This window comes from Coturnix japonica, chromosome 31 (assembly GCF_054131305.1).
Source record: "Coturnix japonica strain WE chromosome 31, WE-NBRP24, whole genome shotgun sequence".
In the NCBI taxonomy this organism is placed as follows: domain Eukaryota; kingdom Metazoa; phylum Chordata; class Aves; order Galliformes; family Phasianidae; genus Coturnix; species Coturnix japonica.
In genome coordinates this window covers 5,259,860-5,271,849 of record NC_140693.1, presented here as the reverse complement: position 1 = coordinate 5,271,849, position 11,990 = coordinate 5,259,860, and the positions used below count along the sequence as shown (strand labels likewise).

Genomic DNA, 11,990 nt, shown 5'->3' with positions numbered 1-11,990 from the left:
AACATTTTTGTAGGCAACATGGACAGTGGAATCAAATGCAGCCTCAGCAAGTTTGCAGATGACACCAGGCTGAGCGGTGCTGTTGATGTGCTAGAGGGAAGGGATGCTACCCAGAGGGACCTGGACAGGCTGGAGAGGTGGGCCCTTGGCAGCCTCATGAACTTGAGTGTGGCCAAGTACAAGGCCCTGCACCTGGGTCAGGGCAATCCCAAACACAGGCACAGGCTTAGAGGAGAATGATTTGAGAGAAGCCTTGACCCTGAGGAGAAGAGTTGGTCTGGAGGGAGGTGTCCCTGCCTATAGCAGGGGGACTGGAACTAAATGACCTTAAAGATTCAGTCAGTTCTATTGTTTTTCTACCCTTAATTTTGCTTGAAGAGTTTTAGAATAAATGAGATTCTGGTTTCCGTGAAAAGTGTTTGCAGGGAGCTCCATTGTAGCTAGTAAGTCTATCTTTAAGTTCAAAGGCAATAATGCATTTACCGTGTTGAAGAGAGAAATGACTCAGGAATGGATGATGGTTTAGAATAAAACATAATCCTACTTATTTTCCAAGCAAATATGTGTAAGGAAAAGATGCTGCACTCAGTTCTGGAAATACCCTGACAAATATATCTCTAGTGTTTCACAGCTGGAGATATCAAGATTGTCAAACCACTGGAAGATGTGGAAGTGAATGAATATGGGAGTGAATCTTTTGTCTGTGAGATTTCACACGATGAGGTTCAGAGCCAGTGGTACAAAGATGACGACAAGCTGAAGGCTGATGACAACATCAGAATGCGGCAAGATGGTAGGGTGTAAGAGGGAGATCTTTCTCCTGAGTGGGTTGTGGGTTGGAGATCAAGCAGAAAGGACATCTGAAATGAAGTGAAGAAAGCTCAGAAGGGAGTTCCCCTTTTGTTTTGGGACTGAGGTTATGGTGGAACAAGTGACATGGTGGGAAGCTTAGTGTGGGAAGTGTGATGCTATCCCACCATCCCACACTGCCAGGAGCAGGTAGGAAATGAGTGCAGTTCTTTCCAAAGTGGGGGTGACCAGGGCAGTCAGTTCACCTCTCCAAAGAGGTTTTGTCTGACAGTGAGTGTGATCCTTCTGTCTCAGGTACTTTAATGGTGACGGTGGCCGCATTCGGTCAGTCCTTGTAGAAGCCATGTTTAGATTACACTTTGGTGGGGATGTGGATGTGGGGGAATGGGTGGTTTCATTGACATGAGAGAACAGGCAGTGATGCTGTGAAACCAGATGGATGATGCTCAGCCTGGCCATGTGCCTCAGAACTCTTTGCTCAAGGAAGCCAAGTATAGTTGTGGGTTTGCTCTCAAGAGCACAGTTTGGTAGGGATGAGTTGGAGGTTGGACTAGATGACCTTAGTGGTCTTTTCCAGCCTTAGTGACTCTGTGGTTCTCTGCTTCAGGAAAGAGCTACTTGCTGACTTACACACGTGTCCAAGTCAATGATGCAGCAGAAATCGAATTTGTAGCATAAAGGGCAGAATCTCGTGCCCATCTTACAGTTAAAGGTAACTATGCTTCTGATGATGATTTCGCTTAAATTATGTTATAAACCAGCTAACATCCTTTGCTTTAATGTCAAAAAAGTTAAACACCACCAGGACCTTTGACGGAAATAAAAACTCCTACCTACCTACCTTTGTGCCCACAAAATCTCCAGCTTGTCTTTTGGGATTTTCTTTTGCTAAGTAAAACAGATTATTTTCTTAGGAGGTTGATTTTCTACCTTTAGTCTTCAGATTTGTGTTTGAATGTTGAGGGATAAAAAACATAGCTTGACTTTTTCTTCATTTTCTCTGTCTGTTTCAGAAGAGCACAGGTTTTGGGTTTTTTTTAATATATACAATGTTAGGGTATATATATGATGTTAAGTGTGATAAAGAAAATGGAGACATTTGAGTTAGCACACTACTCAAGAGTTCAGTCCCCAGCTTTGCCACTGTTAGAATGATAAGGGCAAGATCATCCTGGAAAAGGAATTTCTCCTAAGTTGAGTCATTACATTTGAGCTACAGAGACCTTTACTAGGAGAAAACTTGTTGTTCAGAGCTAAGTTGCTGTATTTAACCAAAGTATTTATCAGTGTTCGTGTTTCATTGAACCTCTTTTCCATTTTGTAATGCGAGGAGTTTGATATCGGGATGGGAAGGTCATGGTTTGATTTGGATGTTGAACTGGGAATCAGAAGATCTGGGCTCTCTTCAGGTTGTCAGTCTTATTGTCTGACTTCTTAACAACATTCCTTTCTTTCTATTATTTTTTAATGATTTTTTAAGGCATTTTGAGGTGATAGGTGTAGTGTTCATGTGCAGTAATGCTGACGTGAGTAAGTAGGGTGATAATGTAAGAGTTTTTAACATTCTTTCTAAATATCTGCTTTCTCTTGTTCCATCCTTCTTAAAGAGCAATCCATTAATCTAGTAAAGGAGCTGTGTGATGAGGATGTGACTGAGCCTGAAGAAGCCAAATTTGAATGCGAGATATCCATTCCTTCTGTGAAACCTCCCAAGTGGTATCTACGTGGGGAAGTCTAACAGGCTGGCAGAAACTTGATTATGCAGCAAGGACAGCCCTCCCGCCCACGTGACCGCTACTATCCAATCACCGTCTCCGCCGCCCCCGCCCCTCGTGGTGCTGTGCTGTCCCGTGGTGCATTGTGCGGTGTCGGTAAAATGGCGGCCGTGAGTCTGAGGCTCGGAGACCTGGTGTGGTGAGTTCAGTGCGCTGCACTGTGGGCGGAGCGCGGTCCGATCCGATCCGATGGAGTAGAAGGACGCTAAAGCCAAACATGGGGCAAAGCAATGGCAATGGCACCTGCAGCACGGACACCCCGCAGCCCTGCCCGGCCCCGTACCTTCATAGATGATCCCGCATCCTCCCCGCTGGGTGGGCGGGGAGGAACGAAAAGGGACGGGATGGGATGGGATGGGATGGGATGGGATGGGATGGGATGGGATGGGATGGGATGGGATGGGATGGATGGGGTGGGATGGGATGGATGGGGTGGGATGGGATGGGGATGGGGATGGGATGGGATGGGATGGGATAGAGATGGGATGGGGATGGGATGGGGTGGGATGGGATGGGATGGGGAACGGGAGGGAATGGAAAGGAACGTAAGGGCTGTGCCAGCAATGCCGCCGCCAGAGGCCGCCCAGGCCCCGACCACCGGGGTACCACGAAGCCACGGCGGCTGCTGGGGCCGCTCCCTGCACAGCGGCTTTGCCCCCAGCTCCTGAATCCCCCGTCGTTGTGTTCCCCCATGAGCCCCTGCCCTGAGTGCTGTGCTTCAGCCTCAGTTATTGAGCCCACTGTTACTGCCTTCTCAAAGGGTTGCCCAAGGAATCAGAACAGCAGAGCTCCCATTGGGCCCAAGGCAGAGTTTTGCTGAGGGTGAAGGAAGGAGGAAGTTTCAGCCCTGGATGGACGCCGTTCTGTGCCCACAGAGGAGCTTTGTGCCCTCGATGCTGAAGCAGCACCCAGAGCTGGCGGCGGGTGCAGGACCTGAACTCAGAGCCACAAGGAAATCAGAACAGGATGCAGTCAGTGCTGATTGTCACTGCTTTGACTCAGCTTTAAGACTCTGTGCAGAGTCTCAGAAATACCCACAGAGTAACAACAAAAAGGAGCAGGGCTGGAAAGGAACAGGGCTGGTTTTAATTGTTGTTGTTTTAAACTGTCCAATCAGGCGATGGTGTTAAGCCGTCATGTCGGACAGGTCCAGAAGGAGCTCATCCACATCCTCAACGTCATATCAGTTTCTCCTTCCAGTTCTTCTGTGAGCTCCATCAGAAGCTCCTCAAGGTTGTTGTCTTCAGTGATGGCTGCTTCCCCCGCCCCTGTGCAGCTCAGCTGCTAATTTTCTGCCCCTTGTGAGGAACATGATGTAGTGTTGGATTCCTCTGGCTGTGCCATGGGGTCTGCGTGGCTTCCTGGGAGCAGCTCCAGACTTGTGGGAAGGAAAAGAACAATCTACGTGACATTTCTGAGATGTGCTTTCAGCTCTGAGGTCTGTAGTTGACCCTCCCGCCCCTCACACCCACATAGGGATGGTGATTCGATTAACCTGCAGCTGCCTTTGGAGTTAAGGAAACCAGCAGGTGCCTTTTTCATCTGTTCAAGTAGAGCAGTTTGAGTCTGGCAATCAGGGGCTGGGCTTTGTAGCAGAAACACATTGCCACCCTCAATGCTTTGTCTGTAAACATGTCAAGAAATCTTCCTCTGCAAAATCCTGCTTGCTGGCTGAGGTACTTTTCCCCATGAACTCAGCAGAGGTTTTGACAAAGCAGTTTCAATGATCTCAGATGACCTCTTCCTTTGTTGCATTATGCCATGACACATCTCAAACACCCCTTTTTCCCCCAGTGTGAAAGAACTTCTGTCTGATGGGAAAAGGGCATTAAGGAAGAACAAGTTGTGGTCATCACCTGCTTGGAAGCTTTATGACTTCGGTGCTGAGCACGGTGTATTCGGGCGGGACTGAAGCAAGAGTCTCCTAGGAAGAAACAAGACAGAGTATGAAGCACAGGTCAGAGTTTCCACAAGTACCTTGTGAGACATCTGCTGCCTTCAAGGGAAACAGAAGAGCTGTAGAACACTTGGAACTTCTTCCTTTTCTTCAAGGGCAATGTAAACCTTTCATATCCACTACTGCTTTTGCCACTGCTCTTACCATTGGTAGTTTTTTAGCTGGGGGCTCATCCGCGTCCTCAGCAGCAGATGGATGAATTTCTGCTGCTTTTCGTTTCTGTCTCCGCGTTGGGGGGAAGGTGTTTTTCCAATCAATGGGCCTCACAGAGACCCTGCGCCCACCTAAAGTAAAAGGAAGAGAGAGCTGGTACTGTCTTGCTGCGCCTCAAGAGAGATCAAGTTCTCTTATCAGTCCCACCACCCTTCCACAAAGTTAAATACATTTGGCCAGTGGAATTGCATTGCCCTGTCCGGGATTCTCAGCCATGTTTTGCACACGGTCATCTCTGTGTACCAACAACGCATACAAAGGAACAAAGAAACCCAATAGCTGCACTCAGTAATAATCCAGGGCAAGGAAAAGTCTGACAGAGAGCAATGCAAAATGACAGCACTGCTTTTCTGAGGCACCATAACGAGCTCCTCGTGCTCACCTTTAACTCTTTTCTTGCAGGGTGATTCCCCTGCTTTTCCCTTCTCCTCCTCCGACCGTTTGCATTTTAGTCCAGCTGGGCCATGGGAGGAAACTGGGATGTCAACTGCAAAGAGTCCCGGGAAAGAACAGTCAGATCTCAGTAGAAAAACAGTGCATCAAACCCAGGAGCCTGTTGAGTATCTGTACCTCTCTCTGGTGCCTTGTCAACCTCTGTCTGGTTCCCCAGACTTTTTGCAAGGCCGCTCTTTGGAGGAAGGCCACTGGTGTCAACTTCTGGCAGAAAAGAAACAAGGAATGATTGATGAGCGTCTCTTTGGGGCAGGTTTGAGCACAGTCAACCACAAGCTTCACATTTTCAAGCACTGTTTGTTACATTTGCCTTCCGCTGCCCAAATGCTGTGCAGTCAGCACAGACCTGCAGTGCATCTTCCTCACTCCAGAAAAAGCCCAGCGCTGCTCTGACAGCCAAGGCACAGACGGATATTTCACTATCACGACTCTCCCCTGCCTCCCCAATGAATGGTGACATGCATCCTGCACCCGCTCAGAACTGACATTCAGAATTGAGCCTTTCATGCTTCACGCCATCGGACACTCACTGTGGCTCAGCAGCGCAGTCGGTCTGTTCCCACCGCGTTCCTTCAGGTGGCGAAAGGCGCAGTGTGGTTTCTGGCAGCCTCCGGGCTGGTTCTCCCAGAAGCAGGGAATCAAACTGCGCTGCTTCTGCAGAGAGAAGGAAAGGAAGGGCCATGGAAACAGGCACATCAGGTCTGCAGGGAGATGCCGCGCTCCAACAGCCATCAGAAACCATTGTGTGGAGCCTTAGCTCTGTACCCTCATTTCCTGCCCCTCCTTTCACTACTCCAAGCAGCCAGAACGAACTGCTCTGGAGAAATCCAGGACGGAGAAGGCCCGACAGGGCACAACCGAGCCCTGCTGGCAGGAGGGCAGTGCCACTCTCTCCTACCACCCAGCTCCAGCAGCTTTAGGAGGCTGAGCAATGCGAGCTTTTTGCATCTGGGGAGAAAATGCTTTTGGCTCCTAATGCAAACATCTCCCGCTGTGATATACCTAAGGCACTGAATTCTCTGCCTTCTTTACCTCCTCCCAGTCCCCTCTAGAAACAGAAACCAGTAAGATTTTCACAGCAAAAATATCCAGCCTGCAGAAGTGCATTCAGCCCAACCACAGCCATGAAAAGTGGTGTTGTAGACTGAGCTGGAAAGCACATCTTTAGGCAAACACTCACATCAATCCTCATGTGACGGAACTTGCAGTTACTCCTCGAGCAGCCGCCCTCCATCCACAGTCTGCAGACTCGTTCGCTCCCCAGAGCCGCTTCACAGTGGCGGAAGGGGCAGCTGTCTCCCTGCAAGCACAAGGAAACCACAGGAAAATAAGAGCACAGCCTGAAACGTGTCCATGCCATTAGCCCAGGCTGTTAGCAGCGCTATGAGGGTAACATCACCAGCAGGTCTCCCCTGCTCCACCCCTTTCTCTTCAACATGAGGAAATGGAAGAAAACCCAGGCAGAAGAAAGTCAACCGTACCTTAGTGCAGGTGGAGTAGAAGTAGAAGTAGCAGTCGCCTCTTTGCTGAGACATGGTGAAATTCTTAGAGCCCGTCTGGGTTATCTTCAGAGGAATTCCCTGCTCTTGCAAAGAGACGGTTGTGCTCGAACTGCTTGGATCCCCAAAGAGTCCTCTCGGACCGGAACCCTACAGGAAGTGCCTACAAGGGAAGAATCATGAGGAATAAGCATTTTCCCAGCTTTCTTTTGATGCAGTTTGGGCTCTCGAGGAGGGCAATGCCTTGGAAGCAGCTGGTTGCAAGAACTGTGCCAGCTCTGGAACCAATGTTGTCTAAGTGCCATGACTTCCCCAGCAAGTGCTGTTCTCCATCCCACCAGCAGTTATATACCTTGCAGCACACATTTTGTGTTCCTGCCATGAGAAGGACTCCATCATCTACCCTTGCTGCAGCTGCAGTGGATGCAGTGCTACCACTCACACGTTTGAGAAACCTCCAGTTCTGGCTTACCCGGGCACAGCTGCAGTTCTCCTCCCTTCCAGCTAACACACCAGTGCAATGGCTGGGCAACACCGTCAGTGAGAGCAGGTAGCACCAGCAGCCACCACCACCGTCACTGCCAGCCGGGACGAGGGCTGACACAGCGTGTCCACACTCTGCGCAGCACTCACGGCTCTGGCACTCACTGGTGGCAGCCGCGGCCCCAGGCAGCGCTTGTGAGCTCACTGTGCTTGTGATGTCACTGCACAGCCCACGGCCCAGCTCAGCACCTGGATCTCACCAGGACTTCAGGGGGTTCTGTTAAAAATGTGCTGGATCCGGGGGTCAATAAAGCACAAGTTGCACTCCATGAAGTCTGTGCTCTCCTTCCCTTCTAATGTCTAAAACAAAGGCTGGGGACCAGCAGCAGTTCTGCAGGGCTGTAGCAGCGATGCTCAGTCACGGCTTGAAGAAGAGATTGAGCACCTGGTGGGATGGCAGGGCCAACCCAGGGCAGCTCAGGCACATGCAAACCCCTCCCAGACATCACTGAAAGGTTGGCAGTGCAGGTGAGGGTGTCTGACTGGAGATCACTGCCTGCCTGAGCCCTTCCAATGGTCAGCAGTTTTTTCCTTCCTTTCTGTGCCCACAGCTGCTGCACTCGGGCTTATCCTCACCTGCTGCAGCCCAGGACTTTGATACCCCATTATCACTGCTGTGCTTTCCATTGCACTGCAGCATCACACAGGGCAGTAATGGCAGTTCATCATCCTCACCAAAACGTGTGACAGAATCTCACAAGGAATCAATTTCCCCTGCAAACAGCCACTCGGAAGGGCCTCCATTGAGCTGGGAGCTCCTCCCCAGCCCAGCCGTTCTGCTCAGACTCCTTCCAGCAGCCGCCCAGCACCAAACCCAGCTCACCTTATTGGCCTGGTCAGTCCGGGCTGTGCCCAGCTCACACACACGCCGCAGCGGTGCCTGCAGTGGGCTCCCAAAGGATGATCTCCAACAAGGAACGCTCACAGCTCAGTGTCTGTGTGCAGCACGCTCACCAGAGCACCAGCTCTGCGCGACAGCTGGGGGCCAAACCCTCCCAACCCAGCAATGACTGTGACCTCACACAGACCCACATCACTGCTGCTCTTTCATCATAAACACAGGCAGCCAGCACCTCCTAGATCCAATTGTAAGAGACCAACACAAGGGTCACCCAGTGGGGTTATCTGAAGTAAAGTAACAGAGAACTGAGGTGACTCTTGTCACAACACTGGGAATGGGGACCAAACCTTCAGGCCAGGTTTCTTGCAGTTAAGATTCCTCAGAGGGAGGTTTGCAGTCCCAGAGAAGCCCATGAGCTCCTCTGCACGATGCTCGGAGCAGAGCTGCCTCGTGATTCATCAGTGCTCCATTCCATAACTAAGTACATCTCAGATGAAATAATAATATTTCATGGTCACTTCTTCCTTTCTGTGAGACAAGCCTTAAATGTGTCTTTTTAAAGTCGTCGTGCACCGAATCTACAGCATGCTAGCAATATAGCTAGGTATAATGACATCACATAGAATGGAGTGTTTGCAGGGCTTAAGGCCGTGAATCACGGGTGAGATGTGATATTCCCACTGCAATGATGCTTTTAGGGCAGGTTTAAGTGCCTTCCGCTTTGTGTAACATGGAGTCTGTAGGATGACAATAATGATTGTGGAATCACACTCATCTTTGAGCTCTAACTCACATCCGCGTCAGGAGCCTTCCCAAAGATCAGGCCCTGGTTTGCCTGCCCTGCTGGGCCCAGCTCAGTGCAGGACAGGAGATGGATTTCTGCTGTCCCTGTGCTCAGACTCCACAGCTCAAGATAAGCTGCAGCTGAGATCTCACAGAGCACTCTGAGGTCTCTCTGCAGGTGTTTTCTGCTGCTGTTACACAGCACGGAATAGCTGGGATCCCCCAGGCACTGCCCTCGCACCAATAACTCCATTGTGCTCAGGATGTGCCAATGTGCTGAAGTCAAACTGTGCCATGTGGGTTTCACACAGATCGAACGCAGGCTGCAGATCTGCTGGCAGCCCTCAGGAGCTCCCCTGCCCTAATCCCACTCTTGCACTCCTTCCCTTCGTGCTCTTGTGGCCTTTAATAACACCGTGACACCTGACAGCCTCCTCCTGTCTGTAAGCTGTCATTTTATGCAGCTGTTTCTCTTCCGTTTACCCCCCAAACTGAAGATGTTTCCCTGCAGTGAATAAGCGATGAGGTTCTTTTCACCTCTCCTTGGACAACTTCCTTTATTGTTTTTTCGGAGCATTAGGGACTCTGAGACCCTGGAGTGTGTCCAGAGAGGAGCAATGGAGCTGAGAAGGGCCTGGAGCTCAGTGGGGTCCTATGGGGGTGACCAAGGGGACGGCAGGCAGCCAGTTTTCCCTGTTTTTCTCTCTGGATCCATCCCCGCCTCAATGGGGCCATCAAACCCTTTTGCTGCAGAACCCGCAGGCACTTCACCTTGAAGGATCATTACCTACATTGAAACTACTGTTACATGCAGGCGCACAGGAGTGCCCTGGTTTTCACAGGCTCTGGGCAGAGACGTTCAGGTCTGGAGGCGTTTGGGGTATCACTAATTGAGCTGCAAAATGAGCTTATAGCTCCTGACTCCTCCCATCCAGAAATATCGCTCCTATATCGGCCCGCGCTGCCGGAGCTCACGGGACTCGGCTCCCCGCCGCCGGGATCGGGTGGTGCGTGCGGGGCTGGGGGTCGGTCTGTATTGTGCTGTTGTGTTGTGTTGTTGTGTTGTGTTATGTTGTGTGTTCCCGGTGTTCCCCTGCCGCTCTCCAGCTCGGCTCGTTCCGGCCCCGCATCGTTCTGTGACTCCCCCCCCCGCCCCTTGGCGGCTCCATACATGCACACGGCGGCAGCGCGGCCCGCGCGGCGCACACGGGGATGCCGCAGCTCCGCCCCACCCCGCCCGGCTGCAGCTCCGTCCGCTCAGCGCCGCGTCTCGGTGTCGGGGCGGCGCCGCGCGGCTCATTGGGTCCCGTTGGCGGGCGGAGCACGGTGGGTCTCGGCAGCGGCGGATTGGAACGGAGCGGATCGGAACGGAACGGAGCGGATCGACGCGGGGCACAGCGCATCGCTGTGGGGCTGGCACGATGCTGGAGATCCAGCTGGATGATGGCGGCGTGTGGGGGTACCCGGGCAACGACTATTGCTCGGGGTCGGTGATGTCGGAGCGGGTGTCGGGCCTGGCCAACAGCATCTACCGCGAGTTCGAGCGGCTCATCCACTGCTACAATGAGGAGGTGGTGAAGGAGCTGATGCCGCTGGTGGTGACGGTGCTGGAGAACCTGGACTCGGTGCTGACCGATAACCAGGAGCACGAGGTGGAGCTGGAGCTGCTGCAGGAGGACAATGAGCAGCTGCTCACACAGTACGAGTGGGAGAAGGTGCTGCGCAAACAGGCCGAGGAGGTGAGTGAGAGCGGCCCAGCGCCAACGGGGCCCGGCATCCATCTTGTGCACGGCACCAAAGGCCGGGGATGTGATGCAATGTGATGCGATGATATGATGCGATGCGATGTGATGATGTGATACGATGTGATGTGATGTGCTGCGGCGGTACCCGCATCGCAGGCCGCGCTCCCGGCCCCGCTCCATCCGCTCCGCGCAGCCCGTGCGGAGGGGAAGGGGAATGGCTGGGAATGGCTGGGAATAGCTGGGAATGGCTGGGAATGGCTGGGAATAGCTGGGAATGGCTCCGCGTTGCTGCGCTGCCCCGAGCTCGAACACCGGCTGCACGGGGATGACTGGAGGATTCCTGCCGGTTTCGGGTTTAAACGCGGCCCTCAGATGGTTGATGTCTTCCCTGTACTTCCCCTGCCCTGGAGATGGTTCCCTGTCTGATCTCAGCGGCCTTTCCCCGGGCGCTGCGGGTCCCGGATCCCCGGGGCTGCGGCAGGTGCTGGGAGCGGGCGGCATCGGGGCACAGCGCCTCAGGCGGGGACAAAGGAGCCGAGCTGAGCGCGCTGCTCCGCACTGAGCGCTCGAGTCCGCCGACACCACCGGCATCTTTCTGGCCATAGGCGCGGCCGGGCGGCTCCGGCCTCCAGCAGGGCCGGTCTGTGACGTGCCGGACACATTGGTACCGCTAGAAGTGTAATGCTGCCGTGTCATCAGCATGTCTTTGCAAAGCTGCTGGGAAAGGAATGTATGCGTCTGTATTGGCTGTGTTTTAACACTGGGAGAGTAGACGGTTTTTTCCGTCCCAGGAGTCTTGCTCAGAGTCGGGTTCTGATTTGCTTAGATGTGGTAAATGAAATCCCTTCATGTCTCCAGAGTAAAGCGCCGTGCAGTATTTCAATGGAGGTGCTCTGGGTGCTGGATGGTGAGGACGTGAGCCCAGGACATTTATCGCCCTGTACTAATGCTGGTCAATTTGGGTTGTAGCCTTAAGTTTTAAGTATGTGTTAATAAAACTTACAGCTGATCTTTTCAAATTCATATGAAGGCAGGGAGGGATTGAAAAGCAATTCCAAGTGTGGGACTTCATTCCACAAGCCGGTATTTTGTAGCTTCTGAGAATTAAATACTTGGAAATGTGCTGCTGCTGGGGAGGAGTGGGGCTCGGGGCGTGGGGTGGAACAGCCCCATGGATGGATCCTGCATCTTTGGACTCGTATCTTTCTGCTCTCAGTTTACCAGGTACAGGGGGTGCTGCTTCCTGCTGTGCCTGCTCCTGGAAGCAGATGTGGTGACAACATTTACGTCCTGCAGGGACGCTCGGACCCACAGCACGGTGCTGTTGGCAGATGTAAAAGCACTCTGTCATCCTCAGGCGCATCTGAGCTG

General features: G+C 52.3%; 1 protein-coding gene across 2 annotated transcripts; it reads right to left on the bottom strand.

The window, feature by feature from the left end:
* Positions 1–3,649: 3,649 nt before the first annotated feature.
* On the bottom strand, positions 3,650–8,209 carry LOC146755687 (uncharacterized). Of its 2 annotated transcripts, none has more exons than XM_085525329.1 (9): positions 8,074–8,209; positions 6,690–6,870; positions 6,389–6,508; positions 5,739–5,862; positions 5,326–5,412; positions 5,138–5,242; positions 4,687–4,826; positions 4,442–4,509; positions 3,650–3,963 (listed from the first exon to the last, which is right to left on the bottom strand). In XM_085525329.1, exons 2-9 carry the CDS (start codon positions 6,741–6,743, stop codon positions 3,870–3,872), a joined length of 792 nt encoding a protein of 263 aa, XP_085381455.1. In that variant the 5' UTR covers positions 6,744–6,870; positions 8,074–8,209; the 3' UTR covers positions 3,650–3,869. The 2 variants fall into 2 exon arrangements, with proteins under 2 accessions (XP_085381455.1, XP_085381454.1); XM_085525328.1 differs by lacking the exon at positions 8,074–8,209 and adding an exon at positions 7,180–7,269.
* Between the last annotated feature and the right edge of the window lie 3,781 nt (positions 8,210–11,990).

Coding starts and splice junctions, on each gene's coding strand:
- LOC146755687 (XM_085525329.1), bottom strand. CDS start 6,743: ATGTCTCAGCAAAGAGGCGACTGCTACTTCTACTTCTACTCCACCTGC. Junction 5,243..5,325: donor TGACAAGGCACCAGAGAGAG/GTACAGATACTC, acceptor GACTCTTTGCAG/TTGACATCCCAGTTTCCTCC. Junction 4,510..4,686: donor CAGCTAAAAAACTACCAATG/GTAAGAGCAGTG, acceptor GTTTCTTCCTAG/GAGACTCTTGCTTCAGTCCC.